General features: G+C 41.5%; 1 protein-coding gene across 2 annotated transcripts in view; it reads left to right on the plus strand.

The window, feature by feature from the left end:
- Positions 1-21,236, plus strand: part of LOC124269056 (cadherin-related family member 1-like) — an 89,801-nt gene that overhangs the window by 38,478 nt on the left and 30,087 nt on the right. Inside the window, exons 4-15 of one of the 2 annotated variants that reach the window (XM_046704074.1) lie at positions 157-322; positions 533-583; positions 997-1,092; positions 1,328-1,414; positions 1,657-1,773; positions 2,671-2,790; positions 2,914-2,992; positions 3,090-3,211; positions 3,605-3,799; positions 8,154-8,309; positions 8,816-8,980; positions 10,736-10,800. In XM_046704074.1, coding sequence (XP_046560030.1) covers positions 1,409-1,414; positions 1,657-1,773; positions 2,671-2,790; positions 2,914-2,992; positions 3,090-3,211; positions 3,605-3,799; positions 8,154-8,309; positions 8,816-8,980; positions 10,736-10,800 — 1,025 coding nt within the window. In that variant the 5' untranslated portion in view covers positions 157-322; positions 533-583; positions 997-1,092; positions 1,328-1,408. The remainder of the gene's footprint in view (positions 1-156; positions 323-532; positions 584-996; positions 1,093-1,327; positions 1,415-1,656; positions 1,774-2,670; positions 2,791-2,913; positions 2,993-3,089; positions 3,212-3,604; positions 3,800-8,153; positions 8,310-8,815; positions 8,981-10,735; positions 10,801-21,236) is intronic. The other variant, XM_046704073.1, reaches the window with a different exon arrangement.

Genomic DNA, 21,236 nt, shown 5'->3' on the forward strand with positions numbered 1-21,236 from the left:
CAATTCTATTCATTATATATGTTCATATGATCTGCATACACGAAAGTTCATCACATAAGTTCATTATTAATATGAATTCCGAAAATTATAGCAGATTATTTTCATGTGTGTAATTACAGTGCACATAGGCCAGCACCATCTGCCAATCTATTCCAGGTACCGCTATCGGTGTTCTGACTGTGAGAGATGCAACCCCTTCCCACGTCACAGTGACAATGTCAACGACAACACAACAATACGTGTATTTAAATCAGCATACCAGCATCTCTGGCTTCTATAACGCCAGTATATAGTTCTGCAGAGACAACTGGACTACGAAACAGTAAGTTCCACCTGTATATCTTCCACACACTATGTGACATTATCAGGCGTATCAGAGATTGCAAACCAGTCAAGAATTCTGGGACATCATCCGGGTGCTCACGGAAATAAAACAATTACAAAAGCAACAACCAGTCCACAGAAATTGCTCTGGATCAGTGTCTCTTTAAATTAACGTGTTCTGATGCTGAATATTTATTCTTAAATTCAGGATGGAAGCTCGCTGAGACTGCTCTTTACAGCCACAAATCCATCAACTCCGGTAAGTAGACTTGTTAACTTCATGACAACCTCTTTCCATCCTCTCATATATGAATTTAGTAGATTTGAAGCATCGTAAGATGTCGGATATTTTATTCAATGATTGAGTTCTTAGCGTGCACGAGTTATTCAAATACATTGGTGGTGTACATATTTACTGTTAGGAATTCCTTTGATTACATTTCCCACAGGGTAAGTCAAAACTAGCATATACAAACATACTTGCAAAACATGTACTTGTTTGTCAAATGTATGTTAATAGTTAGCCAGAACACGTGTTAGCACTCTAGATTTCATTTATATACTAGAAATTTAACTGCCGTACTTTCACTCAGAATTTCAGGTTATTTGAATCATAAAATTTAAAACTTAAAGCGTTACAATATTAACACTTGTATGTTCAATGGTGTGAAGGACGGAGTCCGTCAAAACGTGATAGTCATCATCACAGACGTCGATGACGTCCACCCACGGTTCCTGGGGCTGCCCTACTCCGTCTCTGTCCCAGAGGTTGTATAACTTTTGTTGTACTCGTCTGTATTTACTGGGTTAAAAGATACTACCTGAATCGAGCAATATTCATTATTTTTATGAACGCCAGGGTTTTTTTCTTTTACTCTTCTCCAAAATGCCGATTAATGAGTCACATGACGAAGTTTCTGAGCTGATGGAGTCATTTCAAAATGTATGTTCCCATACTCACAATCGTTGTGGATTATGCATGTAGATAACTTGCTCATTTCAGAATGAACCCATCAACACTGTCATCTTAATAGCCAGAAGTACTGATCCAGACACAGGGATAGGGGGTTTAGTTAACTACACCATGAAGGTACATGCTAGTCTAGCCATATATCCAATATCCAGCAGAAGCACGTTCTCACAGTATAATGAAGCATTTGGGTGAACCTTCGCTGAGTACACGCTATAGAGTAATGGAGTCAGATCAGTGGAATGAATGAATGAATGAATGAATGAATGAATGAATGAATGAATGAATAGTTAAAGTTTTCACTTCTTATATGCGTGTTTTTGTACTTGCATAACAAAGCTACTCATTTTTCACATGTTCAGACATCACATGCGGATTACAGAAGCAAGTTTAGAGTATCCAGGGCGGGGGACGTGACACTGATTGGAGGCCTGGACTACGAAACACTCAGTTTCTATCAGTTTACAATTGTTGCCACTGTAAGTATGTGACAATATCAACTGTTTGGTTCTACTGGTGTTGTTCCCTACTTATTGCAGGTCTTGAGAGCTACAAACAACCTACATGATGCATCCACAAGTGTAACCTTGTGATTTGAAAGTAATGTATTACTTACATTTCAGAGAGAACTGTTTGTTGAACCTTAACGGTGGTAGCGTTTCTGGGTTCTGACAATGACGCATGACGAATGAATGGGTGCTTTGTTGTTTAACGCTGCAATCGGCGCGCTCTTGGCCACCTACTCCAGTGATTAACAACATGATAATCGATCTACGCAATTTGGATACGATTACATGTGGCAACAAAGTCGGCGAGTCTGACCACCCGATACCGTTCGTCGTCTCTAACGACAAGCTTGGGTTGTTGAAGAGCAATAAATCTCGGATCTTCACGGGTCGCATGACGAATGATACCAGGGGCATGTTCATCTTCTTTGCGAACACTACTTCGGCATTACTTGATTGACGCTTATCTTAGAAAGAAACATTCCAGCTGGAAACGGTCTAACTGGACAAGTCCATGATTAATATCATGAGCACCTTCCAACACTGACGTGATACGATGACTCACAATCAGTCAGCGAGCCTGACCACCCAATCAGTCGTCGCTCACGAACTGCATAATTAGCTGGAGACCGTTTTGTATACTCAGCGGAATTAACGGTCACTTCAGTGGAACTATTGTGTTATAGTGCGGGATTGCATTTTGTTTCGTTCTGTGGTTGCAACAGAGACAGCTTGACCTGTACAATTCGGAAAGGCTTGTCGCAACTCAGATTCGTGTTCTTGGCTGTACACGTTACTGTGACAAAATATGTGCCCATATGTGTAACAGTTAACGAACCGTTCACTCACCATGTATATCCCCCTTGCCAGGATGGAGGAGGCCTGACCAGCGAGGCCCAGGTGTTTGTGACCGTAACAGATGTCCAGGATAGTCCACCATACTTTACTGGCGGGCCTTACTTACCTGATATCTGGGAGGACCATGCTGTGGTGAGGATGTTTGTATTATACACCAGTAGCTGCTAAACAACTAGTCATAACTAGACAAGAACACCATTGCCAAGTATCAGAGAACAGTATTGTAAAACATTATACAAAATCCTGTTTTCACAGAACAGCAAAGTCGTGACCATCTCAGCACTTGACAGAGACAGAGGCAATCCGAACAACATCACCTACAGGATCACAGATGGTATTTATGTTTCATATTTTTGAGCAGATGAAGTAGATGAAAATCTTGAAGAAGGTATGCTCGTACAGTGTTGATATGTCCTCATGAAATATTGTAGGCACATGTCCTGGATATTTCAACATCAACCCAACAAATGGAACCATTGACCTGATCAAGGATGCGGACAGAGACAGCGGGACAGTTCTCCAGAACAACGGGATCTGTGTTATCAATGTCCAGGTGAAAGCTTAAGTCATGAATAATTATATTTTATTTAGTGATCATGAGGCCCGGTATGCACAGATGCATCGGTGTTTTCATCGGCCATAAGGAACCGACGTCCTATTTGCATTGAGGTCACCATTGATTAAGTCCAAGTCACCACGGCTACAATAAGTCCATTCCCATTAATTTGGCTTTGTATATATATGTACCACTCTGTGTTGTTTACTGCATTTTCTCACTCATCGTTCCGTTTGGTAAGCTAGTCCGATGTTTAGGCATTATCTTGATACACCGGAAGTGTGGTTTCGAATCCCTAGTTTTGGTATGTGTGCAGACATATTTTCATGTCCATAATATATATAAGGACTATTTGATACAACATATAAAACATGTCTCTCTGTGGTTAAGGCTGTGGAGGTGACGTCCTCGGGTACATTCGGTGCTACCGCCAACGACACGGTGACGGTGACAATCAAGGACAAGAACGACAACTCTCCCACGTTTAGCAGCTCCCACTACGAGGCTACCATCCAGGAAAACATGCCGGCAGGGATACCCATCACCTTCACGACACAACCAGTACATGTAGAGGATTTGGACCAGGTTTGGGGACACTATGAGTCACAATGCCTATACATATTCTACTTATAGTATGCTGGACATTATGATAAGATATCCTCAATATCCGTTTCGAACTTCTAAATCAAGGTCAGTCATTTTACGGTTTGCTCTAAGTCAGCGGATTTTTTAATGTGAAGTTGTAAGCTACACAAAGGGATATTTTGTGGACAAATGTCCTGACAAACTTGCAGAACGAAGTAATATCAAACCTGTAATGATCACCCTGAACAGGAAATGTGTGGGCGATGGTTGGCGCTGGCATGGTGTGCGAGCTGTCTAAGGCGCCAAGCTAGTGATCCAGAGAGCTTGAGGTGCCGGAATCGAGCCCACCTGTGACCGGGTGTAAAAATAATTGGAATCAGTTTTGTGTGCAGACTCTTTCAGTGTTATCACAACCCTTAGTGTACAGTACACAACCCCGTACACTGAAAAGAACCCAAGAATCCGTTGGTAAAAGACCATATGGTGGCCACATGAATACGCGAAAACACTTAGTTGTGGGTACAGCAATGTGCAGTAAACGTGGACAAAGTACTGTGACTACATAAATGTATGTGTCCCAGTCCACAAAGCTGTGAATGAGTACCTCGTAAGGATTGGAAAGCCACATTAACTTGGTACACCTAAATGGCTGCAAGAATCGTATACGCCTCAGGGTGTTGAAATTGATAATACGATGTGCCGTTGAGATTGACTTCCAGTGATGGAGGGAAAAAGCAAACAAAGCGCCCCTTAGCAGCCTAGCTTGAACTCGGCGCTATATGAATAGATAAATAGAAATAGAAATGTATGAATGGTAAAGCTTTTTAGTTTTACAAGAATATATACGTGTGGAATATGATGGTCTTCATCAAGATCGCCACTTTAGTCCCGAACTACCAACAGATGTGGATGCATAAACACCTTAAAGGAACAGAACAGAATGTATTCAGTGTAAGGGCCTCATGTTCTAGAGTACAATGAAGTTATTTAAATTCCTTTAAGTATCACCTGACAGTGACGTCACGTTAGACGTGTAAATTAAATACATGTCTAAAAATATGCCTACATTTTTGTGGTACGAATGGTACATTTTTTACGAATAGCTGAATATTTCTCACAGACAAACGCCGAGATATTACATTATTTACAAAATGAATTACTCAAATCGTTATCTTTAGATTTCCGATAATTGTTAACTCTAAGGTTGTGTAAAGAAATTCCAAATTTACAAAATGGTCTGATTAAAGATCATTCAAATGGAGAATGTACATATACATTTCTTTCTCTAAAAGTGAATTTAAATTACTATAATATCTTAAATTGTTTGAAAAGATATGTCTTTCAGACGTTGAGAGAAAATATTTAAGAATGACGAAACATTGCCAACATCTTGGCTTATCCACACATAAGAAAAACCCATGTGTAAATAATAACATTCTTAAATCAGACACCCAACTACGTATACATTTTCCACTTTCATCCATTACTGTTAATATTTTATAACACTGGTGAGGGTAGCGATAATTTCTTATTCTAATTAACTTCATCCAATATTTAACAACACGCAACTGTGTAATGGTTAACATTCCGCCCAACTTCACCCAAAACAGCTTTATGAGATACGAAGTTCCTTACCCTCAAAAACCGTTTTAAAAAGGCAGATGAATTTTGTTCAATTAAATTATGATATTTTACACCCCACATTTCAGCACCATATGACAACATGGGAGCAATTTTGACTTTTTATTGGAAAGATTGAAATAGCTTGAGCATGCCTTAGTCCGTGTAAAAGCAGAGGAACATGTTTAACCCAAATCTTTATAATAAGTAGCAGACTTTAAATTTACTTTACCAATTGTCCACCTTTCATGCTGTGTACTTATACCAACATTTCGAAACACAATGACATTACGCTTGTCCATATTAACTTGAAATCCCCATTTCTGACAAAATTTGTCAAAAATATCTAATTGCTTTTGTAAACCATTTACACAAAAGCCAAAGTAATAATGTCATCAGTGAAAGTAAAAGATCCTCAATTTCTTGCGTTACAAAAATACCATGGTTACAATCTTTGAACATGTCTAGCACGAGTTAATTTATGAAAATGTAAACCAAATGGGGCTGAGCATACAGCCTTGTCTAACACCCATGTTTGTAGAAAATAGCTGTTTTGCCTTCTGATGTTCGAACACATGCCTTCACTGATAAATACATACTTTTAAGAACATAACATGTTTTACCCTTACAACCTTTGGTGTGAAACTGAAATAATAACTTTTTTCTATCAACAAAATCGAAGGCTTTCTTAAGTCTCGGAATCCCAAGCAGGCTTTTGCAACTCCTACTCAACAATAGACAATATCTTTATACTACAGTCATTATGCTCTAAGTACTTATGTAAAGCCGATGGACGCTTCTTCTGTGCCTTCATTGACACCTTAAAGGAGATAAGAACGATTGTATATTTATATATTATTTTTGTTCTCAATTCTTTATTTGTCCATTTGAGTGTTCATATATATTAGCATGGATATTAACACAAGCTAAGTGTGTAGAGTTGAGTATAATGTCTGTAGTATAAAAGAAATACATTTGTCGGTTTTCATTTCTAAAGTGTAAAATATGTAATAATTAATTGGATATGTACCGAAAATATCATTACTGGGTGGCAGACGACTGTTTGTTTTATTTCCGCTTTGTTTGTTTGTTGTTTTATGCCGCACTCAGCAATATTCCAGCTATATGGCGGCGGTCTGTAAATTATCGAGTTTGGACCAGACAATACATTGATCATCAATCATCAATCAACTCAATTGGGATACGATGACATGTGTCAACCAAGTCAGCGAGCCAGACCACCCTATCCTGTGTTACGGTTAATAATTTGCCGTGACCAACGGTTTAAGAGTCCCCTTTGAACCAGCAAAATAGAACACAGACAAGTCTAAAATATTCAATAATATATTGAACAAACAATGAGCAAGCTACAATGAATGACAATACAGATTTCCAGTACAATGCAATTGAGTCACAAATCTAAATTATAGGGTCACAAATATAAGATATTAACTCACCAGAGTCTTGGCATTTACAGTGAGGACAGATATACTGATTGAAGGTTGTTTACACTGACAGCAGTTGAATAGACAAGCACAGTCGGTCTTGATGCGTTGATCAACTTGACGATGGCAGACAGATGTGTATAAATCCAGTCATGTGATAGTCCCGTCGCAGAACTCAACAACCAGCCTTTATATAGCTCTTACACAGTTCTCGAGCATTCTAGCAAAGCTAGGCTCAATCATATCCTCTCAGAATGTTATGGAAAATTCCACGGCATGACGAGAGACAACAAGATAAACAAGTCAGCCAAGGGAGGCAACTCTAAAGCGCTATCTCAAAAGGCGTACCGCTAAAAATACTACTGCCATTGAACATTTATGATGCGAGATGCGAGACAAAATCCACGCTCAAAACATTTAACATTGTGACCCATAATAACTATCACTTAATTAATGTGGTATTACAAATTAAAAAAAAACACACTATCATAACACTCTCCCCCTTAAGGAAAAGAAATGTTCACAGAAACCTTCTTGTACAATCATAGCAAAATAACTAACATAACATATTAAGATGACATGTAATACTATGATTAACACGAGGAACATCTTTCAAAATTACTATGATATAATGCAGATACAAACATACATCATCATCAAGTCATTATGCATTTACAACCTGGAAAGTTGTGACCCATAAAAACTATCACTTGATCAATGTGATATTACAAATTACAAAAACATAACACCGGTTAGTCACCTCTTACGACAAGCCCGTGCTACTGAAGACCAATTCTAACCCGGATCTTCACGGGTTTATTGCCTTATGATAAGTAATTGTGTTTTTAAATATTGTGTTATATATGCACATGAATATTAATAAATGCCATTTAGAGGTTGGAAAAACCTCACCACCTCATCAATAAGTAACAAAGCTATTATCCGTAAAAGTTCAAGATATTCTTTGTCTGATATGTTTCCAATTCTAATAGCAGTGAATTGAGCAGGCTGATTCTATTGTCCATCAAATTACGTACACTGAATATGCATTCCCTGTTATACTATTTGCAATGGATATTGCTGAGTGCGGCGTTAAACAACTAACCACACATACAATGCCATAACTGATACAATCTGAGTGTTGCCTTTTTCATAAACAATGTTTGCCTTAATAAATAAATGACATTAGACTTAACAGGTTCCACCTGTCTAGATATCACACCAATAGACTGTAATTGTATGACCACTGTTGTATCTGAATAATATCATGCATATTTCTTATCATAAAGGGGGACAACGCCAAGCTATCGCTGACACTGGATTCATATTCATCGATGTACTTCGAGATTGTCCCGTCCACTGTCCAGGGGTCCACAAACCTGCTGATCAGAGTGAAGGATAACATCGTCCTGGATTATGAACAGAGACAGAGCATTACACTGACGGTAACACAACGTACATAGCTACGCAAATAAAACCATGGTGTCTTTTATAGCATTGACGTGTTGCGAGCTACAACATATTAGCTCTCCTACGTGACATTGGAGTGGTGTTGAAATGGAACACTGAAACAGTTAAGGAGTGACACCCATGTAAGCCAAATCATCATCTACATCCTCATAATAGATAGGTCTCGGGTTGTTATACTTTATATAGAGGTAACGTATTCATTTCTCTAACGAGTTTTGCACAGTTTCAGCTGATCGTTATTAAACATTATGATCAGTGTTGACTGGCGCTGCGTTTTATGCTAGACAATATAACAGACTTTATATTTACACATATCACCAGCATAGAAATGTATGTTACTTCCTTGAGATTATTGGTAGTGGAGTGGATGATACACTCTTCATAGATGTATTACATTCTCCCGGTATACAATGAGGCTCCACTACAATATCATTATGATTCTATTCTTTGAGCAAATCATCTTTACCCTGTAAATATCCAGGCTTGGGCCAATGAAACCTCCACACGAGAGAGAAACAGTGCATCTACCACCATTCAGCTGAATATAACAAATCAGAATGACAACATTCCCAACTTTACCGTGTCAGAATACAGCGCATCTGTCCGGGAGGGTAGCAGCGTCTCCACATCTGTCATCAGCGTCAAGGTATTTGTAACAATGTAACATGTAACTTCACGCACACTGCCTACATCATCTGTCCAGGAGGGTAGCAGCGTCTCCACATCTGTCATCAGCGTCAAGGTATTTGTAACAATGTAACATGTAACTTCACGCACACTGCCTACAGCATCTGTCCAGGAGGGTAGCAGCGTCTCCACATCTGTCATCAGCGTCAAGGTATTTGTAACCATGTAACATTTAATTCCAACCACACTGCCTCTGTCCGGGAGGGTTGTACTGTCTAGACATCTGTCGTAACAGTGACGGCATATGTACCGTGTTAACCAGTTCTAAACCAATACTGGCCACACCACCTCTACCTCTACATTTGTCATGACCAAGACGGAATGTGATGTCATGACATCAATCAGTCGTTTGTCATTACTGTTTTTGTACGTTCCGCTGTCATATATACTCAAAGGCAAAAGTTATTGTGATTGACTTGAAGTAAGATATGTGAATTAACAACTGATATGTTTATGTTATCCTCCCCATTACGTGCCAGACGTAGTCGATAAGGGACAGATCTGGGATTTATCGAACCAGGGTTGACCGTTGACTGCGCCAAGAATGGCTGAACCCCGCTGGCGAAAGGAGGTCTGGCATTGCCCTGCTGGAAGATCATTCCTGGACCATTCTGCTGGAGAGATGGTATGACGACTGGATAAATAAATTGGTCTCTGTACCTGAGACTCGTTAAATGTCCATTGGTGGCAAGCAAAGGTGTACGTCCAGCAATCGTTATCCAATCCCAAACCATCATTCTACTGAGGCCAAAACAATCGACCTGAAGGACACAGTTCCTAATATAATGCTCACCACGTCGCCGGTAAACTCGGGTTCGGCCTTCATCTTGATGCAGGAAGAATCTGGACTCGTCAGTGAAGAGAACATGTCGCCATCCACGTGTTCTCCATCGCAGATGTTACCTGCACCACTGCAGTCGTAGACGTTGGTGACGTAATGTCAGAATTTGTCGTCTGGCAGGACGTCTAGCACGTATTCCGTGTCCGACGAATGGTCCTTGTCGATATGCTACTGACACAAGAAACTGTTTGGGCTGTCAGTGTGGCTGGTAGGAATCTTTATCGCAGAACCTGTTGCGTGGTAACAGGTGGACGGCCACATCGCGATCGGGGACGGTCTGATAACGTTTCCACAAGCGGTGTACGGTGTTCCTATGCACGTTAAACTGCTGTTTCAAGCATTCCAGTGGCTCGCCATCATTCCTTTTCAGTAGAGACGTAGCATAGAGAAATGCAAGCAGATTCTTCCAAATTTGTGTTTTTCGGACCCGTTGACGTCTACACAATGGCTTTGGTGACAATGATTCGAGCTTTAGACCCACCCTTTTAAAGGGCATATTTTATGCCTATTTTCTTCGGACTTCTTGAAAGCACGAAAACGCATGCAACCACTGACAGGGCCCTGTTGGGTGATGGATTAAGTGTAAAATAAAGAATAGTAAAATACATTATAAGACAAACCTTTGCCTTTGAGTATAGTTTGGGCATTTCTTAGTATTGTGATAAACAAGACGAACTGTACAAAATGGCACCCACGTATGTTGCAAACGACTTATCATAATTCGGGAATTGGACTCCCCGATCAGCGGATCCTTGAAAAGGATATAATTCTAAAGTAAAACCACTGTCACACATGTGTTCTGTAACGTGAAACAAAGAATATCAATACTGTGACACGTATTTCAGTTCATTCTGTCAATGCTACTCTTTTCAGGCTATAGACAGGGATCTGCCGAACTTCGGATTTGTATCTTATGCACTACGGGATGGCGACGGAATGTAAGCATCCATGTAATTGTGTGTTTGAACGCATAGTTTTCGCATTAGTGAAATATTCACATGCTACCAGCGAGTAACAACCTACCTTGATTGTTACTCCACAATATGTTTGTGTCTCACGATCTCTTGCTCGTCTTGATATCTTGTGTCTCCTGATCTCTTGTGCCTCCCGACCTCTTGTGTCCCCTGATCTCTTGTGAGTCTGAATCTCTTCTGTCTCCTGATCTCTTGTGTCTCTTAATATCTTGTTCGTCTTGATATCTTCTTGTCTCCTGATATCTTGGGTCTCTTGATTTCTTGTTCGTCTTAATGTCTTGTGTCTCCTGATCTCTTGTGTCTGTCGATCTCTTTGAGCCTCCCGGGCGCTTGTGTCTCACGATCTCTTTGTGTCTCTTGATATCTTGTGTCTATCGTTCTCTTGAGTCTCCCAAGCTCTTTTTGTCTTTTGATGTCTTGTGCCTCCTGATCTATTGTGTGTCTGGATCTCTTCCGTCTCCTGATCTCTTGTACGTGTGTATGTGTGGTATATACGGTATATTTTTCTTGTATATGTTTATCGCATTATTTCCTGTATGTACTGTATATAACGTATATATTATTTGTATGCATTGAATGTATTGCATGTATTTATTGTACGTGTTAACTGGTAGATTGTTGGTTTGCATCATGTGCGTATAGATGTATGCATATTAATAAACTCTTCAAAAGGCTAAAAATAAGGAAATGTATTAAACGTATTAAGTCGTCTGATTTTTGCTTGAGGAATTCTTCGCCATTCCTCCTGCAACGCGTTGGCAAACCTCTGCAAATGTCTGGGGACAACGGCGACGATGTTGACGCGTCGATCAAGTCCGTCCCATAAGGCTCGATAGGGTTCAAATCAGGCGATTTGGAAGGCCAGGGAAGGACATTGACGTTTGCTGTGGCGAGATAGGCACCTGTTACACGAGCTATGTGGGGTTGAGTGTTGTCAGGTTGAAACAGCTCCCTCTGGCGGTTAACAATTTGTTGAGGTCGCAGGATTTGGGCTATGTAGCAATTTGCTGTAAAATTGCCTTGAACCACCACTAGCTCTGATCTACCCTTGTAGGACGTGATCCCCCACACCTTGAAGCTGTCTCCACCAAATCTGTCCTCCTTTCGAACGCAGTTTTGCGCAAAACGGTCTTGTTGACGTTCGTCGTTGCAGGAGGAAACGCGATTCCTCACCGAACCAAACGCGTCCCCAGTTCCCCAGGTACCATGCCTGTACCCTGTTGCACCATTGGACACATTGTTGCCTGTGTAGTCGCGTCAGGACAGGTCCAATGTTCGGTCGATGTGTTTGAATTGTCACTTCTCTCAGACGATTTCTGATGGTTTGGTCGGAAATCCTTCAGGCACCTGTCCTGCAATGTTCGTTGCTGTAGCAAATCGGTGACTTAGGAGAAACACCCGGATGAATCGGTACTGAGCAGGAGTGGCCACTCTTGGTCTTCCACTTCTTTGACGATCTTAGGTCGAATCGAACCGGATATATCGATGCCATAATCGAGATAGGGTGTGTTTTGGACGTTGGAGTCTTGCAACGGCAGACTGGAACTGTCCTGCTTCCAATTGTTCAATGGCGATATTTCGGTCAGTGGCATTCAACCTTGGCATTTTTATCTTTGTTTAGTCGTTAATTGTGTAATTAAAAGATGAGTTTGGTTTGGCCTTTTATATATCAATGTCTATACTATTGTTTCCGACACATTGCACGTGCATTACGTGGAAAACTTTTTTCTGCATGCACTTTCCATGTATCATTTTCTATGCCAAACATTTAGAGAAACATTTTGGGATGCGTTTATGCGCAGTGCACAAACAACCACGACACGATTAACGGGATTCAACCATATGACAAATGACGACTGCTGTCAAAATATATCGAAATGAAATGCTGAAAACGCCTGTCCGTTTCTTTTTTTTCAACAGTGTACATGAGAATATTAATATGCTACACATTTGTATCTGAATATATTCGTTTCTGCAACATCTCTGTTCAAGGTTCTCCATTCATTCCTCTGGTCTCGTAACTGTGGCCTCTGACCAGCTGGACAGAGAGACCAAGTCTGTGTACTACATATCGGTGGAGGCCACAGACCCCGGAGGATTGAAGGACACTGCTGAGCTCACTGTCAGCATCACGGACGTCAACGATAATGCACCGGTATTCAGAAGAGACTACGACGAGTATTTGAAAGAAAATGAAACCGCCTTTAGTAGACCCATTATTGTATCGGTGAGTTTACCAAATGCAAGGTATTGTGCGCAAGTTCATGTTAGCTGTTCGTTCATAGTTTAAAACTAACGATATTTTGTTTCTACATGTTGTTAAATCTACCAGTGACCGATTAATGCAGTCACGTTTTTATCTGGACACCTTTTTATCGCCAACAAGCATCTATAATAAAAGTTATGGAAATGAATACGTGGATGCAAAAAGGACATTTTCCTCAATACAAATTACATACCTTTTACGTCTTTCTACCTTTACTATGATGACATTGTCTACATTTACTTCCTCTTCAGTTCCCTCACGAAACTAGTATAGCAGTACTCAGTGATTTTACTAAGCGTATTTTCAGTCAGAGACAACAAAAGTGGAAACATCTTCAGAAAAAATATTTTTAGGTTCTCAAGGAATATGTGTGTGTATATAGTTCATATAATAGCAAACTGGAATAAAATATGTTTTTCATAATCAAAGTTAACGCTTAAAAGGTGAGGTGGGGTGAGTGAAATTGGGTTTAACGTCGTGCTTGAGAATATTTCGCTCATATGACGACGTGCATGCGTGTGTATGTGTATGTGCGGCTGCTTTAACTAGCCCAGACTGAAGCTGGTTTTATAGTGCTAGCCCACTGAGATCCCGCGCCACAGTTAAGCATGAATACCACACTCAGACACATTATACTGACTCCGAGCCGACCAGTCCTTGTTGTAGCCATTAAGTACCATATTTTAACGTCTTTTGGTATGACGCGGTCGGGGATCGAACCCGCGACCTTCCGCACTCCCGGGCGGACGCTCTAACCACTTCACCACGGTGGCGGTCTAACGCTTAAAAGCGATTTAAACAGCGCAACACCAACGCTAATAGTATACATATATTAACCTTATCCTCCAAAGGCCACAGACGCTGACATTGGAGTCAATGCCCAGGTGAGGTACAGCATCAGCTGGACCTACCCCATCGGCCTCGACTCCCACTTCGCCGTGGATGGTGTCACCGGTGTCCTCTCCGTGGTCGTTCCTCTCATGAACAGTGACACTAGCCAGGTTGTTGTATCGGTGCGGGCCACGGACTCTGGCACACCTCCACTATTCTCTGATGTTAACGTTACAATTAGTCTCCTGGTGGGTATCATGCGTCACATCTGGATATATATCATATGTCATATCTGGATATATATCATATGTCATATCTGGATATATACATTCATTCACATATTTCAATTTATGATTGAAAAATAATTGAGTTATATCGGAGTCAATCAATGTTGATATGATAGCAATGAATGCTTTGAGAGTGCATCGCCACATTAGCACTTCCTTATGACCATAGTTGTTTGTACAGTAATCGCTCTACAGTGATTTATCGACCTTCTTGAATGACGTCAGAATCAGGAATGACACCCCATGCATGTGTATGGGGATACTTCGTTGTGCACGTGCATCCCATGCGTTGTGTTAAGGGGTGGTGATACCGAGAAATGGTGTTGCGTTCATAAGATGTCTGTCTTTGAAAAGTTTATTAACGCTTAATAATCTTCCTATCCAAATTGAAAGTTCAGGTTCCCCTTCCTTTTCAAGAGTAAATATATGCGTAACACTATTAATGTTCCATTTTCCCAGGGACCAGAAATATGTAGTAAAAGAATTAGATGTCAAACCAAATGTTTTGAATTATCTATTGTATCATGAAATCAAATGGGTTTACAAATCAATGCATATTAATGTAAAGTAATGACCAAGACAGTACAGTTACAAAGGCAATAGGATATAAAATAGCAGTGGTATATGTAATGAAATAGGTGACAATAGTGTTCTCCAAGCAGCAACAGTGGTCAAGCTTACGAACCAGTGCCTAGATTTTCGAAGCTCTCTTAGCGCTAAGATAGTCGTAAGTTAATGTTAATGTATGGCACTTACGACTATCTTAGCGCTAAGAGAGCTTCGAAAATCTAGGCCCAGGCCTAGGCTGGATGACCAGGATAAACGTAACAGTCTTCCCAGACTACTGGTCTTGAAGTGAGTGAGTTTAGTTTTACGCCGCACTCAGCAATATTCCAGCTATATGGCGGACTGGTCTTGAAAATGAGATGAGATGTAAATGTGCGTGTCTAAATGCCGTCTAGGAGGTTTTAACTTTATGTTGTATTAGTTGATGAGTTCTAGAAACTGCTCTATTACTTTTGACTCCAAGTCTAAAAATAGTAACAAACACACCACTTACCACTCCTGGGTCTTAACAACCAATGTAGTACAATTGCATCACTGTTTCACGATGAATTACACTGTCACATTATAATATGAAACATTTTTTCACAGACACCTGCACGAACATGTAGAGAAACAGGTAAATTATACCGGAAATGCAATTTGTCATGGATTGGGTATACATGTATTTTTCAGTATTTCAGCTGGGAAATAGAGAGAATTGAATGTGATATTGCTAAAAATAATTTTAACTTCGAGCTTTCGTATCGCTGATATCATGTTTGCAGGAATGAATGAGTTCGAACTAGGTTCTTTTGCGTCACGAACGAAAGCTTTAAACAGTAGGCTGCACCACTGCCTCCTTATCAGGAAGTAAAATATCCGTTGATTTCGTTTTTTGTTTATATCTAGAATGGGAAAATAATGAGTGAGTGAGTGAGTTTGGTTTTACGCCACCTTTAGAAATATTCCAGCAATATCACGGCGGAGGACACCAGAAATGGGCTTAACACATTGTACCCATGTGGGGAATCGAGCCCGGGTCTTCGGCGTGACGAACGAACGCCTGAACCACTAGGCTACCCCATGACCCCGGGAAAAGAATGCATCTGACGCTTTTGGTGTATGTACATATAAGTTATCCTTGGCCCTAAGGATGTTTTCTGTCCCGCCCAGCGGAATCTGTTCGGCGTATAATCGAGACTGGTTATTCTCTGGCATTGGCGTTTTATATTTACATAACGCAAATTCATTAGACTGTTACATTAATCTGTGATGGATGGGTGTGGGTCGATAAAATATGTCCATTTTTTGATATCTTACGGTTTTTGTTTCTTTTTGTTCCCAGATTGCCGTCACAACTTTACAAATTGCGAGTTGGCCAGATGTGAAGATCCCGCCCACCCAATATGTGTGCTGTGTCGGGGAGGTCATACCCTCTTCCATGGACAGTGCAGGGGTTAGTTTGAAGAGATTGTAGCTTCCATGAAATTCATTGTGGTAGAAATAACATATTTGTATGTGAGTGACTGACTGTTACTCCTTTAGCAAAACTCCAGCAATATCATGGCGGGGGACACAAGAAATGGGCCTCTCACATAGTGAACTTGGGTCCTCGGCGTGACGAGCGTTTTAACCACTAGGCTACCCTACTTCCCGATTTGTGTTTGAAACTCAGTATGTGTTTCAGCGTGTCCACCCCAAACACCTATCCTGCACTGCGAGGAGGAGGAGACATCATCCAGTTGCCTCTTCAGGAGGTGCAGCAGGTGCGAGCAGGGATTCTACCGAAAAGCTGGTGCTTGCGAGGGTAGGTTAAGAATATACTTTGATGTACAATTAATAGCTGCAGGATACACAGCAAACAGTGATGCATCAAAATCAATCAGTCAATCACAGCATTATCGTTTGTGGTAGGAATCACTGTCAAATACTAATACCTGGTATTGGTGACCTTGGCAGCCATCACGAACACATGCAAAGGCAAGTCAACTGTTCACATGAAAGTATTTTCTAAAAAAAACCCCAACATCCCCTAAACCCCCAAGAACCAATCAAAAACAACAACGAAATTTATAGTAAAAGTCAAAATAGGGATTTGTATTAGACATGCTTGTCACTGACGCATCATGATTAGAAATGCCAACGACACGTTAACTATTACGCACAACTTTGATGAAAGCCACGACCTTGATGAAAGCATGTCTTAGACCATATGTGTACTGAATACAGGAGTCAACGTGGCTTGTCACGCTGAAGACCCGGGTTCGAATCCCCACATGGGTACAATGCGTGAAGCCCATTTCTGGTGTCCCCCCGCCGTGATGACGCTCGAATATTGCTAAACGCGGCGTAAAACCAAACTCAGTCAGTCAGTCAGGAGTCAACGATCAGCGGATCTTTCTGCAAGAAAGAAACACAAATGTGCGACCACTGTACGACATGTGTCCCGTACCATTGCTTTCACTAAAGATGTGGCACTGATCAAATTACTCTGATTAACAGCGAAACAATCGTACTTTTGATGTCCAAACGGTTACTTGAAAACGAGAAAAACTAAACTATCATGAATAGAAAACACCACCACCGCAGCACATCTGGTTTTATGCAGAAGTTCACACTGTGTATGAGCTAAGCTCCTGATATGAAGTCTGTGTGTACCCGACACGTTGCCTCTGCAACGTGAACAAAATACATACTACAACACAAGGCCTGGCTTTTAGAAAAAGCTCGGGATCGGTCGCTGACTTGGTTGACACATGTCATCGGTAACCAATTGCATAGGTCGATGCTCATGCCTTTGATCACTGGATTATCTGAACCAGACTCGATTATTCACAGACCTCCGCCATATATTATTATTATTATTATTATTATTATGTTTTACAGATTAAAGATAGTATGCAGCAGAGAGGGTTCGGGTGATCCTGGCACAGTCAGGCTGGTAAGGCTCATCATCAGCTCAGGGCCCTTGCCCCCTCTACACGCAGCCAAGACAGCGAATGGGACTTCTCCCAGGAAACGCTGCCTAGTCCAACCCACCAATAACTTTCTGGAGAATCTGAAGGCTCCCCTAACACTGCAGCCTTCTGCATTACCCAGAGTGTCAGAAGGGCTTTACTCCCGGCGGAGAACCCGGGCACTCTCCTGATCTGCGCCAAGAGATCAGGAGGTACGCAAACCAAGGGCACCGAGAACAATGGGGAGCCTCCCGACAGTGTACTTGGGATGCAAGCAAGACATTTCAAAGGCGAGGTCCGCATATTTATCATGCTTTTCCTGAATCTTGCCAATTATTATTATGTTTTACAGATTAAAGATAGTATGCAGCAGAGAGGGTTCGGGTGATCCTGGCACAGTCAGGCTGGTAAGGCTCATCATCAGCTCAGGGCCCTTGCCCCCTCTACACGCAGCCAAGACAGCGAATGGGACTTCTCCCAGGAAACGCTGCCTAGTCCAACCCACCAAGAACTTTCCGGAGAATATGAAGGCTCCCCAACACTGCAGCCTTCTGCATTACCCAGAGTGTCAGAAGGGCTGTACTCCCGGTGGAGAACCCGGGCACTCTCCTGATCTGCGCCAAGAGATCAGGAGGTACCAAACCAAGGGCACCAAGAACAATGGGGAGCCTGACGACAGTGTACTTGGGATGCAAGCAAGACATTTCAAAGGCGAGGTCCGCATACTTAGTATGCTTTTCCTTAATCTTGCCAATCACATTGGTGTCAAAGGGACAGAAAATTCAATGATATAAATAAATGAGTTGGCTTTATCAAAAGGACAAGATCAGGTTTGTTGGCTGGAATTCTTCTGAGGCTGTTATATGGGCCTATTCAGAGATAAGCATCATTTTCCATGACGCCCTGGACATGTTCAGGGTCGTACCATGGATGGACCTCGGAGTCAAAGCCACAGGCATGGCGGAGACGGTAGTAAAAGCAACGAGCCATGCCATCATGTCGTTTAAGATATGCTGTTTGTGCCAAGGAAGGGCATCCACTGACAAGATGTTGGACAGTCTCCGTGTACACACGATGCAGTGGCTTCTCAGAAAGCTTCTCCACAAAAGACCGACTCTGGGCAGACTTGGTGAAGGACTTCACCTGGTTTACTCCCATCACTGTACCGTCCAGCAGTACATCGCCATCAACAAAATCAACCTCAAATCTCAGATTCTGTCCAACAACCTTGGCACGCTTAAAATAGCTGTGGAATTCCTTGCTTTCATCATGAGTCTTCACATGCATCACTAGAGGATCATCCGATAAATCAATATGTGCAAAAGTACACAATAAAATTCTATCATGAAGAGCCTCCACATTAATCAAACCCCGACCTCCAAAATTGATCGGCATGTATAAACGGTTAAAGAGAGGAACGAGGGTGGTGGGCTCTGTTATCAGACATGATCCTTCTGGTCAGACGGTCAAGACTCTGGATGTCTTGTTTTGTCCAATCAGCTCCAAAGGAATAGGAAAGGACTGGCACAGCAAATGTATTGGTGGCTTTGACCTTGTTTCGAGCATTTAGCTCTGAGCTCCAGATTTTCTTTAAGCGAGATTTGTACTCGGCCGGAAGTTTTTCTTGAATCTGGGCATTCTGGGCTTGTCTCGAAGTTGCATTCCAAGATAGGTGTAGATCTTCCACGAGATGCTCAATAACTCCTCCCCTTGTAACTTGACAGATCCATCATTAGTTACCTTGCCACGTTTCAAATGAAGAGTATTACATTTGTCGAGTCAAATGTCATGTCAATATCATTAGAAAAGGACGCGACAAGGAGAACCTGCTCTTTCAAATTGGAATCTTATTATTATTATTATTATTATAGCATTTGTATAACGCAAATATCAAGCTCAGCTGCTGAAAGGTGCTTTGATTTTCCCTCGATCACTGGATGCCAAGCTCAAACGGCACATCGTAGTTTCAATCTCAACTCCCTGGGGAAAATACAACTCTTTCAGGCACTAGGCGCACCGAGTTAATGTGGCTTTCCAATCTTTACGAGGTAACCATTCACAGCTGGGTGGACTGGGACACATAGTCACAGTACATTGTCCAAGTTTACTGCACGTTGCTGTACCTGCAACTAAGTGTTTGCACGTATTCATGAGGCCACAATCTGATCATGTACCAACGGATTCGTGGGTTCTTTTAAGTGCACAGGGTTGTGTACTGTACACCAGTGGTTGTGACAACACTGAAAGAGTCTGCAGAGCAAAGCTGGAATATTGCTGAGTGAGGCGTAAAACTAACTTCACTCACTCACTAGGCGAAAGAACATTTCCCTATATGTTGATTGGATGGATGGAATACCGATTGATGGAATTGATATAGATGAGGCATCTATAGAATTGTGCTTGGCATTTGGCATAAAATGAATCTATTTATGCTACACATATATCGTTACAACAACGGGCACTATAGTCTGAAAACACTGACAGTATTTCCCACGAAATTATCAAGTCCCATTGTTCCCACTTGTCATCACCAAAGAATAACACTATAATAGAATGTTTGAAACAGGACAGATACCCCATCTATTTATTCTAGATAACACAACAGCAGATTGGTTGAAACAGTGAAGGTAACTTGAGATAACACTACCGCAGAATGGTTGAAACATTGTAAGCAACATCTAGAAAACACCGCCGTAGGATGGTTGAAACAGCGTAGGTTACATCCAGATAACACCACCGTAGAATGGTTGAAACACTGTAATTACAAATTGGACGGAAGCATTGATGGAATGACAGACCACTTTCGGGCAGTAGGTGCTCGGTTTGTAATATACGAATCATGGTCCCGATCCACAAAGCTTTCGTAACGTTACGACCTGTCGTGAAAACTACGAATGTCGTTGGCTAACACCGAACATCCACGACATTCGTTGTATTTACGGCAGATCGTAATGTTACGAACACTTTGTGGATCAGGACTCGGTGGTTTCGGTTCTATTGGTGTGTTAGCCAGTGGTCAACGTTGACAGGACGCATGCAGCTGTTTCACATTTTATGAATGTAAAGGACAAATCCTCGCCTCTTTTTGTACTTGAATGGTCAAAACAGAATTCACACACCACTATATAATTAGGCACGTAATCAAAAGTCTCAGATACATTTCCGTTCGGTCATGAAGACTTTCATGTTATTTATAAATTTACATGATGGTATTCTGAAACAGTATGCCCTCGCCCCCATGCTGGATGCCGTGATCTGATCTGCTCCTCCGCCACCGACGTCCGCTGCACCAGCTGTTATCCGAGCTTCTACCTCACAGGAAACACCTGTTCAGGTGAGATCATCCTTCATATCGAGTGATAGTTTTGTTTCATGAAACATTAGGGATGTGTACATCAGAATGTTTTTGGACCAGGTGCAAAAGGTCTTTACGTGTGACGAGTTTCCCCCTCTTTCTCTCCATATGTCAATACACTCACACACACATACTCACTCACTCTCTCTCTCTCTCTC

The sequence above is a fragment of the Haliotis rubra genome, unplaced genomic scaffold, assembly GCF_003918875.1.
Source record: "Haliotis rubra isolate DU_JTF1 unplaced genomic scaffold, ASM391887v1 Scf1415, whole genome shotgun sequence".
Classification (NCBI taxonomy): Eukaryota; Metazoa; Mollusca; class Gastropoda; order Lepetellida; family Haliotidae; genus Haliotis; species Haliotis rubra.